This window comes from Oryza sativa, chromosome 5 (genome assembly GCF_034140825.1).
Source record: "Oryza sativa Japonica Group chromosome 5, ASM3414082v1".
NCBI lineage: Eukaryota > Viridiplantae > Streptophyta > Magnoliopsida > Poales > Poaceae > Oryza > Oryza sativa.
The window spans coordinates 28,025,699-28,044,151 of record NC_089039.1 but is presented as its reverse complement, the minus strand read 5'-3'; the positions used below and the strand labels follow the sequence as shown (position 1 = coordinate 28,044,151).

At 43.1% G+C, this 18,453-nt stretch overlaps 1 protein-coding gene across 2 annotated transcripts; it reads left to right on the top strand.

Annotated features, from left to right (window-relative positions):
* The first annotated feature begins 8,993 nt into the window (after positions 1-8,993).
* LOC4339588 (auxin-responsive protein IAA19-like) lies at positions 8,994-13,243 on the top strand. 2 transcript variants are annotated; one of them, NM_001402630.1, is made up of 5 exons: positions 8,994-9,491; positions 10,151-10,380; positions 11,185-11,326; positions 12,033-12,094; positions 12,857-13,243. In NM_001402630.1, exons 1-5 carry the CDS (start codon positions 9,118-9,120, stop codon positions 12,892-12,894), a joined length of 846 nt encoding a protein of 281 aa, NP_001389559.1. In that variant the 5' UTR covers positions 8,994-9,117; the 3' UTR covers positions 12,895-13,243. The 2 variants fall into 2 exon arrangements, 1 of the variants encoding a protein (NP_001389559.1); NR_175296.1 differs by having other exon boundaries at positions 9,035-9,491; positions 12,033-12,473; positions 12,857-13,085.
* The last annotated feature ends 5,210 nt before the right edge of the window (positions 13,244-18,453 follow it).

Sequence of the window (18,453 nt, the reverse complement as noted above, 5' to 3'; positions counted from 1 at the left end):
AAACATGACTAAGGCAGCTGAAGCTGACATTAAATTTTTGGTTATTGTGTGCTCCTACTCCATGATTGAGAGAGTTAATTTGTAGCCACATTATTGGCACTAGGATTAGGAGGAATCTAAGTACATTGGCATTACTATATGGTATCGAATGTCTGGATACTAGTAGTATCAGTACATAGCAACAGAATAGTTAGATCAAAACTTCAGTCTCGTCAGTCAGATGAACAATATATATTCCATGCATCCTCTGATCTTGTACTTGTGGTAATAATAATGCAGTGTCCCAGTTGTTGGAGCATGCAACTACCGTGTGTGTTAATGATGATCAATCGACTTTCATTAGGGGCCACAAGTAGGAGTAATAAGTAATACCTCCGTTTCAGATTTTAAGACTTTATAGCATTGCTTATATTTATATAGATGTTAATGAATCATTAACATATATATGAATGTGGGCAATGCTAGAAATTCTTATTCTCCGTGTGTGTTAATGATGATCAATCGACTTCCATTAGAGCAAGTTTAATAGTATAGCCAACTACTAGCTCCAATTCATCTATAGTCAATCTAATAGCTCATTCATACAATAGTTACATACTACACTATTAATATCTAGTCCCACCTGTCATACACACACTGTGTCTTGGAGTCTGTGCTACAGCTGGCTACAAATATGTAGCCCGCTGCTCTTCTCTCTCATCATTTATCTTCTTAAAATATGTTTATAACTGGCTTATAGCATGCTACTGTACCTGCTCTTAGGGGCCACAAGTAGGAGTATATGATTAGGTGTTGACGTTGGTTTCAACAAACACCGAGTTAAAGTTAGTGTTCTAACTAATCCCATTAGCTGATGTGACTTCTACCAACCACTTCGTTATGAAAAAAGAGAGATTCTAGACAAACTTTTAGTAGGCCTTTTACCTCGAAAAAAAAGAGGAAACTTTTAGACTGATTTTAGTATTTCTTTGGTGTCCCAGATCAATTACCTATGCGTAGTATTTTCACTCGATCTCCTGACTCTTGAAATTTCATGTGTTTCTCATTCCAATCAAGCTGTGTTTGGTATTAATTAAACATTAAAACTATGTCTGCAACATAGATGGATCGATGTTGGATGGTCCTCCATCTAGTTGGCGACCTAACATAATCACATCTTGCACTGCACATGGAGAAGGGCAGAACAGCAAAAGCACACCGATGAACATGGGGATGTGACTGCGTGAGAGTACTTCAGTAGTTCAGTTCAGTACCACCAGCAACCTAATAAGGCAGGTCGAGAATAATTGTCAGTTTGATCACCAGCCTGATGACTAGATGAGTGCATGTCCACGCTGGGCAAGCGTTGCACCGCTGAATTCAGGGCTTCAGGCCTTGTCAACTTTGTTCGGATTCCACTTTGTTCGTTCCCTGCTTCTTCGATCCAGGCCAGTTGGCCCATACATATTTAGGCCCACAAACAACAGCATTTCACTCCAGTTCCTCCACCCTTTCTTTCTTTCCTTCTTCTTCTTCTTCTTCTTCTTCTTCTTCTTCTTCTTCTTCTTCTTCTTCTTCTTCTAACATACCCCTCATTGTTGACTAGTTGAATGGACGTTTGTGCGTTCACAAATATGAGTGTACGCATATTATAAGCATTTACGTTTGTACTATGTTTCTAATTATATTAACGACGTATGGTGGAACAGGGTACTCTACATTTTAAGGTTACTATCTAACTTATGAGAATACGAAGAATCTAAGAAATACAACTTCTAGTTGCTATTTTATTTTTTAGATTTTCAATAACAGTTTCTTATAAACTGGATAAAAAGATGTACTTTTAGTAGAACTTTTGATTATGAAAGAAATTGCAGTTGCTAGAAGCTTTCCAAACAAGCCTTAAAATTTTGAGAAGCATTTGCTAGAATATGAATTAGAACAAATATAGGTCTTTCAGTTTCTGTCTTGTTAGGCTGCGTTCATTTCTCTAACAACATTTGGATGAAATTTTAGATATTTATGGCACGCTTTTCAAACTACTAAACGGTGTGTTTTATGTGAAAATTTTATATATGAAAGTTGCTCTAAAATATCAGATTAATCCATTTTTCAAGTTTGTAATAATTAAAACTCAATTAATCACACATTATTACCACCTCGTTTTACGTGAAATATTTAATCTTTATCTTCATCTTCAGTAGATTCAAACAGCACCTTATTCATCTTCTAGATTATATTGATACAGATTTTCATAATCAGAGTGATAATCTGATTGTTTGGAGAGAGCCGAAGATTTTGGGAAGAATTGCTACTACTTCAAGAAGCTCCCAAAACAAGGTCTGAAGTGGCAAAGTCACGAAGAGATAGATGATGGTAATATCGATCCGTGGCCCGTGGGTGGTCAGTCATGAGTTTGACCGTAAACAGCACGGCCGAAGCAGGCCCCGCGTGCGTGTCGTGGCCCAAACGAACAATCCGGCTTATCTGGGGCGTCCCATTCGGCAGGCACCGTGGCTGGTCAAGCAGATGCAGTGGGCGTTGGAAAAGGGAAAATGGAGAGAAGAGGCAGTCATCATGGCTGCCGCTGCACGGGCTTTCCTCTCGCTCGTCTCAGGGGGTTTTGGGTGGGAGGGGCTAAACTTTACTCCCTCTCACAAAAACATACTCTCTCCGTTTTAAAATGTTTGACACCGTTGACTTTTTAGCACATATTTGACCCATTCGTCTTATTCAAAAAAATTAAGTAATTATTAATTCTTTTCCTATCATTTAATTTATTGTTAAATATATTTTTATGTAGGCATATAATTTTACATATTTCACAAAAGTTTTTGAATAAGACGAACGGTCAAACATACGCTAAAAAGTTAACGGTGTCAAACATTTCAAAACGGAGAGAGTAAGTCCTTACCCTAGGGAATTATATTTTTGTGAGAGTGACTAAAGTTTAGTCCCTCATTTCTAGACACCACCTCAGCCTCTCAGCTGCCTGCCGGCAGTCCAGCAGGAGGATTTGGGGAATGCAGCTCAGCTGGAGTGCTGGACTACTGGACCCGATCCACTCGATCGATTGATGCATTTCGTTCCACCTGAAATGAAAACCTCCCCCCACTACTAGGGACAAATCAATGCGATTAATTAGTGAAACGCAGTGAAAGCCTCACTTCGTATTGGTTGCTTTCGACAGAGTATGCATGGCACGGAGGCTGAGGTGTGGGCCTAAGTAGGGTCAAAACGTTTTTTGTTTTCTTGTTATGCTTACATCAAATCCAGTTGGTTTGTCATGGTAGTACTCCGATAAAAAAAATCAACCTAAAAAAGAATGTGGTACCTCCTAATACTACAAGGATAGCGAACCTAGTACAACCAAACTAGGGCTGTCGAGGGATGACCCTCTCTAGCGGGAGGCTGTGAGGCCCTCCTTTGAGAGTTCGGCCGGGGGCAGCGGGTGAGATTCGAGGATTTAGTGAGCGAAACTGTGTGTGATCTTGATCTCGGAGGCTCCTCCAAGACGATGAGACAAAAGAGGTTTATACAGGTTCGGGCCGCTATGAAGCGTAATACCCTACTCCTATGTGTATGATTCTTCTGTGCTTAGAAAGTCCCTGAATCCCTGGTATACAAGCTAGGGTTAGACAAGCTTTGACTCAGGGATCCTCAGTCCGATCCCCCTTCCTCGCTAGGCATGGTCCTCTTTTTATACTCTAAGGGGATACCACATGTGCTGCGAGTGCTACCTAGGGAGAAGGGAAAATATTCTCTATATTAATTACATGTCTTTGCCTTAGCCCAGAAGCTATCTGCACGTTGATTGCTACACGGGGCCCATCAAATCATGCAGGGCGCCCTTGTCATTCGCCATTTAATGGATGAGGACTTCCGGGTTCTCGTTCACACCAGAAAACGGGAACCCGGGTCAGTTCAGAGTGGTTGGACCAGCTCTGACCGGGGTAAGAGGCTGTGAAGCCCCTTATCATTATGATGAGACGGGATGGAGCACGCCGCTCGCCGCCTGACACAATGACAGGGCGGGGGTACACAGTCGCCGTCCCATCAGTCATTCAACCGGTCACAGACTGGTCAGATGCGCAGCACGCCGCATTAAATGCGGCATGGCGCGGTTGCATAGACCGCTTTAAATGCAGTTAGGTGGGCGTTAGGCGCGCCCACCTAACCCTGTACATGTGGGCTGATACGTGGAGGGGATCGGGGCAGCTCGATCCCAAGCGAGGCGGCCTCCTCCCTCTAGCTTGAAGGGGGCAGCCGCCGCGCCACCCCGGGCTCGACCCCCCTCGGGGGGGAGCCACGTGGGTTTGGGGGCGGCCCAACCCCAAGCTGGAAGGGGGCAGCCGCCACAACACCCCGGGCTCGACCCCCTCGGGGAGAGCCACGTGAGTTTGAGGGCGGCCTCCTCCCTCTAGCTAGGAGGGGGTAGCCGCCACGCCACCCCGGGCTCGACCCCCCTCAGGGGGAGCCACGTGGGTTTGGGGGCGGCCTGACCCTAAGCTGGGAGGGGGCAGCCGCCGCAACACCCTGGGCTCGACCCCCCTCGGGGAGAGCCACGTGGGTTTGAGGGCGGCCTCCTCCCTCTAGCTGGGAGGGGGTAGTCACCGCTCCACTCCGGGCTTGATCCCCCCTCGCGGGGAGCCACGTGGGTTGGGGGGCTGCCTGACCCCAAGCTAGGAGGGGACAGCCGCCCAACACCCCGGGCTCGACCCCCCTCGGGGAGAGCCACGTGGGTTTGAGGGCGGCCTCCTCCCTCTAGCTGGGAGGGGGTAGTCACCGCTCCACTCCGGGCTTGATCCCCCCTCGCGGGGAGCCACGTGGGTTGGGGGGCTGCCTGACCCCAAGCTAGGAGGGGACAGCCGCCCAACACCCCGGGCTCGACCCCCCTCGGGAAGAGCCACGTGGGTTTGAGGGCGGCCTCCTCCCTCTAACTAGGTGGGGGTAGCCACCGCTCCACCCCCGGCTTGATCCCCCCTCGCGGGGAGCCACGTGGGTTTGAGGGCGGCCTCCTCCCTCTAGACGTGATACCCCCGGGCCCATATCACCGATAAGGGCTGTCCAGATTCATTGTACTATAAGAGGATATACGTCCCTTTTCTTGGACAGAGGGGAATGCACTATACACAGCCTATGTATAGACATATGATCATGTTTGGAGAAGCTTAAGATTCTGATAAGCAGCTGGTGAGAATCTAGATAAACTGGTAAACACAGCTTCTGGTTTCTAACTCATTTTTTGAATTCTATAATTACGGCTTTTTAAAATCTGGATGAAAATCTAAACTGTTTGAGGGAGCTTCTGGCAGTTGAAGATTTTAAGAGAAGCTGCCGCCGTCAGAAGCTCCCCAAACGTACACATGGATAGACTGGTACTAGAGGTTTGCTGTTGCAGTCGACAATCGTCCTCGCAGCTACAGTGACGAGTGAATGTGAGAAGGAGCTTAGAGCAGGTACAATAGCGGGCTATTAGCCAGCTATAAATATATTTTAATGAGATAAAAGATGAGAGAGAAGAGCAGCGGGCTACAGATCTGTAGCCAGCTGCAGTACAGACTCCAAGGCACAATGTGTGTATGACAGGTGTGACCATATATTTATAGTATAGTAAATAACTATTATATAAATTGACTATTAGATCAGATATAAATAAATTGAAACTAGTAGTGGGCTATACTATTAACTTGCTATTAGGAGCAAGCACTATCACTCGCAACTCTAGCAGGAGAAATCGAAATGGGGAGGTGCAGTAGTTGCAGCGAAGAGGAATAAATGGGCTCGCGGTGGCAGGCATGATGGCAAGCACCGTGCATGATGATGGACGCATGGAAGGGCCCGGACCAGAGAGGGCTCAGGCTAGTAAATACTCCTCCTTGCTGGCTGGCTGACTTGCTGTTGCTGCATGCATCCATGAGCTAGCGCATGCATGCCCTGCGCAGGCATTGTCGCGCGGCCAAGAGGCCACCGGCGGCAGCGCCATCAATTCTCATCTGATCATCCCGAATGAATATCTGATCCACCACCACCACCACCACCTTCACCTCCACCTCTTAACCCTTTGCAATTTGCAAATTACAACGTGTAGTACATGGCCTCTGCCTCTGCTGGTACGGTGGCGGTACAGGCTGATGAAATTACGATCCATGATTCCCTCCTCCCCATAAAGAAATGGTTCGACATTGAGTAGTAGTGTAGTAGTACTAGCACTCGTGCTACGACGGAGCCGTGTAGACGCAAACAACGCGGGCATGGCAGCGAAGGAGCAGCATAATTATCGTTGGCCGTTCGGTCGGGGCACCAACCAACCACACCAAGCCCGACGCGGTCGTCGCGCGCTGCTGGATCGGCGAAAAATCGCCACGGGATTCCGGCCATCCCGGGGGTCTCTCGAACGCCAACGCGGAAGCAAACCGAGACGCACGCACGCACGGCACGACGACGCGATACGCAACGTACGGCATGGCCGCCCGCGAGCGCGTCGTGTGTGTGGGGTGGTCAATGCTGCCGTCCGCACCATCCCGCGCCGCGCGCGAGCCGCTCGTGGGCAGCGTGCGGTGCGCGGGGTGGAGGAGGGTTGGAAGAACGAGCGCGTGGTGGAAGAGGCGGCAGCGCAGCGGCATGGAGGGGTGGGGGTACACGGAAATGGGAGTGGAGTGGCGATGTCTCTGCGGGCGCTGTCGGGTGGAGTGTCGGGCACCCTTCGCTGTCCCTGCGCCCCAACGCAGTGGCCGCCCCCACCTTCCGCTCCGCTTCTCACGACACCGTCCCCTCCTTCCATTCAAAAAAAAAAAAAAACTAATCTAAGGCTCCTTTGAATCATATGAATGAAAAAAAAGAGAAATAGAAAAAACATAGGATTCTCACAGAAATACAAGTGTAAATCAGAGGATTACAAAACACAAAAAAATATAGGAATGACCGTTTGATTGAGCCGTAGGAAAAAGATAGGAATTTGAGGAGAGATAAAGACTCAAAGGATTCTTAACATGAGGTTCTACCTCATGCTAAATTTCCTCCAAAACTTACATGAGAAGAGGCATTCCATAGGAATTTCATATGATTCCATAGGATTCATTCCTTTGATTCAAATGGCTATATAGGAAAAATTCCTATAGGAATAAAATCCTTTAAAATTCCTATGAATTTCCTTTGAATCAAAGGGGGCCTAAGTCAGGGATATGACCTATCGTAGTTTCTTTTCTCCAATAAAAGTTGGATGAAGATTAAAATTTTCGTGGCATGTTTTTCAAACTAATAAACGGTGCATTTCGTGTGAAAACTTTCTATATGAATAATCTATTTTTTTTTAAAATTTTTAATAATTAAAACTTAATTAACCGTTATTACCATCTCGTTTTGCGTGAAACACTTAATCTTCATCTTCATCTTCAGGAGATTCAAACACCATCTAACTAAGCTGGATAATCTCATATCTAGATTTATGGTAATAAGACGTAGGATGGGTTATACTCTCACCTAGATTGAGTTTTTTTTAACGGAGGGAGTAGTCCTATTTGTAGATTTTAACTCGGTTTCTATTAACATATTTTCCAAACTATTAAATGGTGTGTTTCATGTAAAAACTTTATGCACGGAAGTTGTCTTAAAATAGCACATAAATCCATTTGTTAAGATTATAATAATTAAAACTTAATTAATCATAGAATCTTTTATTTTCCGTGTCCTCATTTCATCTTAATCTTAACAATTTTCTTGTTTAACCACAGCTCAAATCGGTGATGTCCAACTGTGCTTATACAGGAAAGGAGAAGCTTGGACTTCGATGTGTATAGATTTCTTGTTTTAACTTTAAACTTTGGAGGGGGCCAGCCGGTCAGGTGTGTTTTGATCGATGGGTGCAGCTGTCAAGAACTCAAGACGATATGGGAAGATCGAGTGGCGTGTGCAGCGGCTGTCTGAAAAATTCTCGATTAGAAAACTGAAAAGGGAATCCTCTCCAAGATCCTGTCGCGGCAACCAAAGCAAGCCGCTTTACTGTACTCCGTGTATTAACCACCGGCCTGCGTGAGCTTTCCTTGTCACGGCCGAGGCTGCTGCTGCAATTTCCCTCCTAGAGTGTTGATCTCGCATTTTCCATAAAGCACGTCTGTTCATGTCATACTCACTATCGACCTATCCTTAACATGCAAGCATCGCCTGTCTTCCAAAGCGTAGAACCATGTCACTGCTCTAAACTCGCCTTTTGTTGACTTGGCAAACGACCCTGATCTCAAACATGAATATTTTTGATTGGATGATCCTTTTGAATAACATATTTAACAAATAGATCCAAAACAAAAACTTAAAAGAAAATGAAATCAATCTCAACATTATCCCTTTCTTGAGGCTGAGGTTCATCGTCTAAAAAGTGCCATCTATCTTATATTACTTGTGATGGGATTTTGCTGCCTGGTTTGGATAACGCTAAATTAAATCGCACACTATACAACAAGTGGTCCAGTGGTATTTGGCCGCATTTCATAAGATTCTAGGTTCAACGCTTTGTGCATGATATTTTATCTTTCTTGGGTATAGGACTTGAGCTTGGGTTTCAACACAACAAGCGATACAACCTACCACTGCATCATAACACCAATATCGCTAAAATGGACTTTATGACCTTTCATAAGGTCGGTGCCAATGTGATTGGCTCTTAGGGTAGATGAGGTGCCTTAGTGCCTATGTGGCAAAGTCCGAGCGTCAAGCCACCAAATTTATTTGTGCTGAGATGTTGCTAGCTATTGATATTAACGTAAAACCGATGATTTTTTTAAACAAAAGTTTTCGTGAAGGTTTAGTTATGAAATATGTATTTCTGAAAGGGCCAAATGGTCAAACTTTCAGGGTCTCAAAACGGTCATCAGCGGAGATGCTCTGTCACACACGTTTATACTAAAGTCTACTCTGGGAAAGGATAAAAATGGCGCAAACACTATGCGCACCCGGGAAACCACCCCGCCCGAAAAAAGGGCGACAAAATAGAAAGCCAATTCCTCCCCGTGTCGGCCACTTCTCCCTTTAAGCTCTCTCCTCCCCTTCTCCAAGAGAAGAACAAAAAGACATTCGCTTTCGCCTCTTCTCCCCCTCTCCTCTCCTCTCCTCTCCTCTCTGCGTGTGCATCTCTCGATTCCGATGCCGCCGCCGCTCGAAGCGCGAGACTACATCGGGCTCGCGGCGTCCCCGGCCTCGTCCTCCTCCTCCTGCTGCGCGTCGACCCCCGTCGCCGAGGTCGTCGGGGCGCACCTCGCGCTCCGCCTCGGCCTCCCGGGGTCGGAGTCGCCCGCCCGCGCTGAGGCGGAGGCTGTCGTCGTCGACGCCGCGCTCACGCTCGGCCCTGCTCCTCCTCCCAGGGGCGGCGCCAAGCGCGGGTTCGTCGACTCCCTCGACCGATCCGAGGGCCGTCGTGCTGCTGCCACCGCCGGTGATGATGAGAGGGGCGTGAGGGAGGAGGAGGAGGAGGAGAAGGGGTTGGGGGAAGCTGCTGCTGGAGCTCCGCGAGCTGCCAAGTAAGCATGCGTGCTCCTGTTTGGTTTTGAGTTGGTTTGATTTAGAGCTCTCTGGGCTAATTTATAGCTTGTTAAATATAGGAATATTTGATTTGCTGGTTTGATGGCGCTTCATTAGTTCTAGATGTTAAAATAGGAGCAGTAGTGACCAATTAAATTGATACTAGTTCTCATGGTTATTTTCTCTGGAATGTAGAAATGATCAAATACATAGTAATAGTATATTTTGCTGTGCTAATTGTTAGTCAACAGTTATAAAGTTTGAATCTTGAGACACACGTGCGCTTTATGTTCATCATTGGAGGGGGTACTTGCTAAACTGAACACGGAAGAAAAAGATTCCTGGTAAAACCGCCACCTGACTGGAAAAAGCTCGAGCTTTGTTGAAAAATTGTCACATAACCAGGTGTTGTGACCAAATGGTGCTGCCTCTCTTGATTTTCCACCTGCACTGGTACTGTTGCTCAGGTGATATAACTAAACTGCTTAGGAGTTAGGATAGAGATATGTAATAAACTACTTGTAACCAGGTCTTGAAGGGTTCAAGGGACCTGAGTTCAATTTTTTCATGAAGTTGGTGGTTAGTTGAAGATCATATGTCACTAGATATATGTTTTGTTCTGAAACATTTAGTCTGATAGTATGTGTTTATGCGCTAGGGCACAAGTTGTTGGATGGCCACCTGTGCGAAGCTACCGGAAGAATACATTGGCCGCCAGTGCCACAAAGACAAAGGGGGAAGACCAAGGCAAAAGTGAGGTAGGATGTTGCTATGTTAAGGTTAGCATGGATGGAGCCCCATACCTTAGGAAGGTTGACCTCAAGACCTATTCAAGCTATGAAGATCTTTCACTTGCTCTTGAGAAGATGTTCAGCTGCTTTATCACTGGTGAGTATTTCTGTTTTCTGTTTGTTTCTTTGTAGATTTGTTCAATTTGCTTTCTTTTGCATGTAGCTTTAGATGCCAATTAGTTTGGTTGTGTACTTGTGTCATTGCGTGCATCCTTATTTGGTACATAGACTGGAAGTAAGTTATACTTCCATTATCCAAAAAAAATCAATTTGTGTGCATTAGTTTGATGAAATAGAACGATATTTTGTGTGCATTAAATATGTAGTTAAGACAGATATTCTGTGTAATGAAATATTCCATTATCTAATAAAAAGACTGATATAATCCATGTCTTTTTTCCTCGCTTTTGGAAGATCTTCGGAGTTCTAAAATAATGTAATGATAGAAGGGGAAGCTGATGCATGGCTACTAGTGGATTTGGTCTAGCTGGACTACAGTTGCCAGATTATTTTGACTAAGCATATTTCTTCATCTGAGTCAAGTAGCCAAGAACTAACCGTAGAACAATAAGTGCTGTGCTTAGATGCTAAACCCTGTTTTCCTATGCGGCGGTGAAACAATAGAAAAGTGATAATGAAGTCCATTAGTAAAAAGAGAACTCTTGTGGTAACTATGTTTGTTTAAAATTTGATTTGCTTACTTTACCGATATTTTGACACAGTTATTGTGTTTGCACTGTATGTTTGTGTAAGTTGAAATAGCATTTCCATTTTTACTAAGCCCATGTATACCTTGATTTTGGGACGCTCGTGTGTATTCAACTACAAAAGTGCTTTCTATTGTCTGTATTTTACATATATCCAGGAAACATATTAATGGTTGACTTGTTTTGCAATACAGGTAGGAGCAGTTCACATAAAACATCAAAAAGAGACAGGCTGACTGATGGTTCTAGGGCTGATGCCCTTAAGGACCAAGAGTATGTTCTTACCTATGAAGACAAGGATGCTGACTGGATGCTTGTTGGTGATCTTCCTTGGGAGTGAGTTCTAACTTTGTGATCATGCATCTTATCTTATTTAAATTGTGATGGTTTTTATGATTTTCTCTTGCGGCATTCTTGTCTTGCATAGAATACGTTCAGACATTCAGATAACAGTATTCTTCTGCTGTTGATGCAGTAACTGTAGTTAGGAGATCTTGATAGTGTATGATGGGAGCTTGATTTACCAATAATGTTACTTCTTCTAGTGGTTTGAACTCGATAACACATTACTAACACTTATGATGATATTTGGAGTCAACTAAAATTATGCAAACCAATGCCCTGTAACTTGCTGAAAAGTTAGATGGACTCGTGTAAAATGTTTATTCAAGTCTCTCTCTCTAGAGTTCTCTGAGTACTCCAGTTTCACTCTTCAGTATGAATTAGAATTATAAATCCTTTCTGAATTTTGATTGTTCTCTTTGAGAAAGTTCGAGTTCTATGGGCAATGTTTTTTCATACTTTTAGTTGGCACATTTCAAGAGTTTGTACAGTCTACCAATAAAAATTTATCTTGTATAAAAATGTGTCACTCCCACCCCTCAGTACTACACTGTTTCGTATATCAACAGACAATTGTTCACAAGTTCAATATGACCTATGAATTGTTTGACTGAGCTACCATGTTTTTTTTTCCCGATGTTTCAGCAGTTATTTACAATCATTCTTGGTTACCATCTAATATCTTGTACATCATTTTCAGCTTGTTTACTACTAGTTGTCGGAAACTGCGGATCATGAGAGGTTCAGATGCTGCTGGAATGGGTATGTGCAATATCTGTAGCACTTGGCCATACTTTGATTTCAAGGTTTCATGAGACAAATTAATCATTCAAGCATTCACATGCTTTTCCATTGAGATGCGCATTATGCTAATATTGGTGATAACTTGGACCTTGCTGGTTAGTTGTACCTGTACAATTACAAATAAATTATGTCACATGTTTAAATTTTTCATTGATGTTTATTGGCATAGCCTCAGATAACTTGAGTAACGGTAACTCGGTAAGACATAAGACATGAAAAGGGTGAGGATATCGCATGAAATTTACCAGTCCTACAATTGAAGACACAAGTCTGATTGTATCCTTGATTTTGGAATAAAGCAAGTGAACAAATACAACATGTTCTTTGGCCTTTGGAGGTATATTCCTAAAATACAGAATACAAATATAACTGCACGCCTTATGCATCGTCTATTGCAACAAATCACTAGTGATTTGGCTGAAGGTGGATCAGTCCACATTGCTAAAATGCTAAAAGCCTAAAACTATTTTGACTTAATCTGGATGACCTGGAACTCTGCAACTAAGTATTACAGATCTGCCTTTATATTTAGAGGCATATCTAAACATCATTTTCCATTGGTATCTGATATTTGGGAACACTGGTGGATGCTCTCTCATTAGCTAGCAGCATTTTTCTTATGGGGTTTTGACCGTAACTTCTTGATAACTTAATGCATCGATTCCTTAACGAATATGTATTGATTTGTCCTTGTCTGAAGTATCTTCTGTGTCCCTGCAGCTCCGAGATCACTGGAACAGACAGGTCAGAACAAATAGTTGCCCGAGCTTTCATCATCTGGACAGCAAATGTGTGGACCAAGTTTGCTGTAGCAAGTTTCCGCTGAGGGGTGCAGTGTTTTACCTGAAGTATCTCCGCTATTAGTTTATTTACGTGTGTAGTGAAATCTGTGGCGTATTGTAAAACAGCCATTTTGCCTACGAGGTTGTCTTGTGTCAATCTGTAGATGGTCGATTTTGTCTTTGAAAGATCAAGTCAGGCTGCTTAATGCTTCCTGTGTGATACTTTCATCAATTCTCTCATATATATATTATCTGGAGTTGCACTTGATATTGTATCCACTACAAATTACCAATCTTGTCAACACGTGGTTTTGATCTTGCGCCGATCTGTGTGGCAGCCAATCTTGTTTTTCAGCCTGAAGCTCAAAACTCTGATGACTATCCCAACCTGGGAAAGATAGCATTTCTGCAGTGTAGTTGGGTGGATCTTCCCTATGCATCTTTGCCTGAAACTCGTAGCTCTGAATCTCTGATGACTATCCCTATCCTTTTGGCTGGCATCTCTGCCTATCTCTGTAATATACCGTACTAAGTATGTAAATTGTGGCTTGTCTTAAAAAGTTCTCTTTTTTTTTTGTTGAATTTTGAACCTATTGTGCTTGGCAGCTCCCAGATGAATACTACTACCTGTTTTTCATGGCATGATGGCAATCCTCTGACGGCCAGGTGCCTATGGTATGCTTCCATACCTTGGTGCTCTTCAGATTCTGAAATGACTAGTGCGTTGTCTACATACGCTTACCTGTATCCGAGTTCAGTGATCTCTGCAAACTTGTGTCCAAACAGTTGCTGCCAAGTTGAAGCATGGGTAGCAACTATAGCAAGCTTGCTGTTCATCCTCCACACCTGACACTCTTGTTCAAACCAGAATAAAGAACAGAAAAGCAAAGGTTTTACATATAACTCCATACATCCAGCATGCTACCGAGAAGCATAAGAGCCCAGACCATACCAATGTTACAACAGGCCGTGGGCTTACACTACACATGCCCGTCGTGCCCGATTGACATCCCTATTGACTTACTTCATCCAATGATCCCACAACAACGAGGGATCATCCAGTGGCGGAGCTAGAAAATTTTTAAAACTCAGATAAATCTAATTATAATAAGTATTTGCTATGAAAATTATGTGTTCATTTCTACTCCCTCCGTCCCACAATATAAGAGATTTTGAGTTTTTAATTATAGTGTTTAACCACTCATCTTATTAAAAAAATTGTGCAAATATAAAAAACGAAAAGTTGTGCTTAAAGTATTTTGGATAATAAAGTAAGTCAAAATAAATAAATAATAATTTCAAAATTTTTTGAATAAGACGAGTGGTCCAACAGTGCAAGCAAGAACTTAAAATCTCTTATATTATGGGACGGAGGGGGTATGTTATACTTCCTCCGTTTCACAATGTAAGACTTTCTAGCATTGCCCACATTCATTTAGATGTTAATAAATCTAGACATATGTATGCGTTTAGATTTATTAACATCTATATGTATATAGAAAATGCTAGAAAGTTTTACCTTATGAAACGGATGGAGTATTAAAGTTTACAACGTGTTCGCTGCGACGAGCTTGGGCCACTGTCTACGGGTCGCCGAGCGGTGGCTCCGCCACTGAGGTCATCGATGAACGGTACGAGATAGCACACTGGACCCAGAGGAGGAGCGCTGATCTCGAGGCCGCCGGCGACCGGGTGGCCAGACCGGCCGGCCGAGAGCGCCGGGGACCATCGGAGCGGCGGGCGCGGCGGCCATGGATGCACGTACGGACGCTTTGGATCATTACTCCTCCGAGCTTGACAACACATACGGCGGCTGGCCCAGCAGATGGGCCCTAAGCTTCAGACGTACTACACCATGTCCGGTCGAAGGGTGTCTTTGGCAAATGGGATATGATAGGTGGGATAGGAAAATGGAAATGGATAAATGGCTAGGATTAAATGAGGTGTGACGAATGGATGGCTAGGATGTAATATTGTCTTTTGGAGGGTGGGATATTATTTCCCAATCCTATTTGCCAAACAAAGCCGAAAGGCGATCGAATGAATCAAACGATCGATATGATCCAATTGTGACTTGGATAACAAGCCCCTCGGTCGGTCTCGGTGGATAATAATAAGGACACGCCTACAAATCAGGCGCCTTATTTTTATTTTTTTTAAAAAAGCCAGGCGCTGTTTCACCAAGTGGATCAAAAATCTTTCACTTAATAGATCGAAAATATTTTAATCTTTTAAAAAGCTGAAACACAACCAAATCACCTCATAAAACATTTTGTTACAACGTATGAAACAACGGTTTCTAAAAAATCGGACGTTGTTTTACCCTATATAAAAACAATGTTTCAATGAATATCGAAAAGAGTGTTTCAGTTCTTTAAAAAAAGTGAAACACGATCAGATCACTAGATCAAACAATTTGGTTCAATGTATGCAACAAACGATTTAAAGCCATTGCAATACTTAAACCCCGTGTATATCAACAAATCACGTGTCCATTAAGATGAAATTATTAAAACACATTATAAAAATTTTACTGCAACATTTCATCTATGCATAGTAAAACATCACGAATACGCTAGCTGAAACATTGTTTGTGGGAAAAAAAATAAAACGAATCCTCTTTAATAGGACGTTTTCGTTATATCCGGATGCCTGTTGCAACGGGCACGTGTGGTGGGGGCGCGTGAGTAAAACATCTGTGTGATCGAAACAACTAAACGTAGCACACAGATCGTTCACAAGCTGCGTAGCTCGATCCTGGCCTCTCGTACGTACGTACGCATTGGATCCACCAGCTGCAGGCAGGTACGCGTGTGCGTCGTATATATATGCACGGCACGCGCGCACAAGGCATGTGTAAGGCTGGCATGAGAGAGCTCGTCGTACGTGCACTGCGACGCCCGGTGCATCATCAGCGACAGGTCTGGGACTCGTCTCAGCCGGGAGGGACCATATATGCCATGGATCGACGGGCACGTCCATTCATAAACCGCAGCCTCTATCTTCCATGCATCGAGGTGTGAACCATTCCACGAGTAACGATTCACTCACTCTAATTCACCAGCTGGATGAACTAATTAAATTTTGTTTTAAACTTTCTAAAATTGATTGTTTAGTTGAACTAAAACAAACCAGCCGACTCACCGACTGCATGTACGTGTCATGTGCATGGCGCAGAATGCACAAGGCATGAGGCTACCCATACATAAATTGTAGCCTTTATGCATCGAGGTGTGAATGACGGTTCACTCTCTCTATTTCAATAAAAGGTGTGTTTAGTTCATGCTAAAATTAAAAGTTTGGTTAAAATTAGAATGATGTGATAAAAAAAAGTTAAAAGTTTACGTGTGTAGAAAAGTTTGGATGTGATGGAAAAGTTAAAAGTTTCAAAAAAAAAAACTAAACTCGGCCAAAATAAGCCACTGTCTCCGTTTCATATTATAAGCCATTTGAATTTTTTTCTTTAGGTTTGATCAAATATATAGATAAAATTAACAACCTCTACAACACCAAATTAGTCTCATTAAATTTAACATTGATAATATATTTATTTTGTAAAATCAAACAATTTGTAATATAAAAATGAAACAGAGACCATAGATTTTATTTTGAATTGATTATTTAGTTAAACTAGAGCATGCCAACTGCGGGCCACGGGCCCGCATCCATCCTACTCACACTCGAGTCGACAGCCCCAGTGGGCGAGCACCCTCCGGTCACATGGTCCCTGGGCCCCTCCTGCATTGCGACTAGCCGGCTACTACTCCCGAATAATTAACCGAGCCGATCTCGCGGGCAAGTTCGTTCAATTCGTTGGCGTGGAAGAACAACAAACTGGAGTTTTATGGATGTCACTCTACGGACATGCCCATCACCTTAAATGAACACCCGTCAGGGGGCGTGTACTGCTGTGCCAACACGAGGTCACGAGCTGTATATGATACTACTATCTCCATATTTATATTTTAATATATGACGCCGTTGACTTTTTATTCGATGTTTGACTATTCATTCTATTTAAAAAATTTATACAATTATCATTTATTTTATTGTGACTCGATTCATCATCAAATGTTCTTTAAGTACGATATAAATACTTTTATATTTGCACGAAAATTTTGAATAAAACGAATGGTCAAACGTTGGTCGAAAAGTCAACGGCGTCATACATTAAAATACGGAGGGAGTACATTACATGGTCCTGCATGTACGGAGTATATATCCAACGCACACGTACTTTCCTTAGTTCGATCTGTTCGTTGTCCATGCATATATATACATCCATCCATTCATGATCTGTCCAGCGATTGAATTACACGTTATATGCGTGTGGCTAGCTAGCTCTTCTTGGATACTTCTACTCTAGTAGTATGATGAGACACGATCCTAGCTAAGCTTGGCTCTATTTTCTCCATCTTAAAAAAGAAAAACTTAATTTAAAATAGGATGTGACCTATTTTCAAACAATGAGTTTAAACCAGAGCTTCTGTAGATTCGCTGTTTCACTATATGTCACGACTTATTTTTGATTAAGTTTTGTTTGGACGGAAGAAGTGTTCTTTGCGTGGACAGAAATCGAAATGGTACTCCCTCCGTCCAAAAAAAAAAGATAAACACTAGATTTTCGTATCCAACTTTTGACTGTCCATCTTATATGAATTTTTTTTATAATTAATATTTTTATTGTTGTTAAATGATAAAACATTATTAATACTTTATGCAAGACTTGTCCTTTTAATTTTTTTTTCATAATTTTTTTAAATAAGAGGGACGGTTAAACGTTGGACACGGAAATTTTTTAAGGACGGAAGAAGAGTAGGAGGTAGGAATAGGTTGGATCGGCGATGACAGGCGGTCCAATAATGCAGATGCGTGCCGTCGCTCTCGCCGGCAGCATAGCATAGCAGCAGCGACGGGCGGCAGCATGCATGATTGCACATCCCCAGATCCGACGCAGTCCTCATCGACTATTGCTGCGCAGTGCTCCGTACCTCGCGCACGGTTCGCTATCGCTCGCAGCTCCGCACTCGCAGCTAGCGCTTCGAATATGGAACCCCCCAGCTCATGGCTCGCTCTCGTCCCTGTTGTTTAGACTTTAGAGGGGTTCTAATAGTTACGGTATCTTCTAAAATCTTGAATTCTTATAACTGATTTATATTCAGATCCTATAAATCAATAGCTAAACTAACTAACGGTAAAAAGATTAAAAAGAAGTGCATCTTTATTTCTTATCAGCTGGTTACTCATCAGCTGCGTCTTGAAACGAAATAAAGGCTTTCCCAAGGTGGCAATTTTCCCGTTAGGGCCTAACCCCACCCCGTTACCATCCCTAAGGCTTTCCCTTGTGTGCCCTGGGGGCGTTTGCAACATTGTTGATAACTTTATTTGTCCTTATTTTTTATTCCCTTAAAATATTGGTATTTGTATTGCATGTCACATAAATAACCAACTTGTGATTAGTACTACCACCATCTCAAAATAAGTTAGTCTAATACATGACATTTTCTAGTTGGGACGAAGGTAGTAGGTACTATG

Coding starts and splice junctions, on each gene's coding strand:
- LOC4339588 (NM_001402630.1), top strand. CDS start 9,118: ATGCCGCCGCCGCTCGAAGCGCGAGACTACATCGGGCTCGCGGCGTCC. Junction 11,327..12,032: donor GTTGGTGATCTTCCTTGGGA/GTGAGTTCTAAC, acceptor CATCATTTTCAG/CTTGTTTACTACTAGTTGTC. Junction 12,095..12,856: donor TTCAGATGCTGCTGGAATGG/GTATGTGCAATA, acceptor GTGTCCCTGCAG/CTCCGAGATCACTGGAACAG.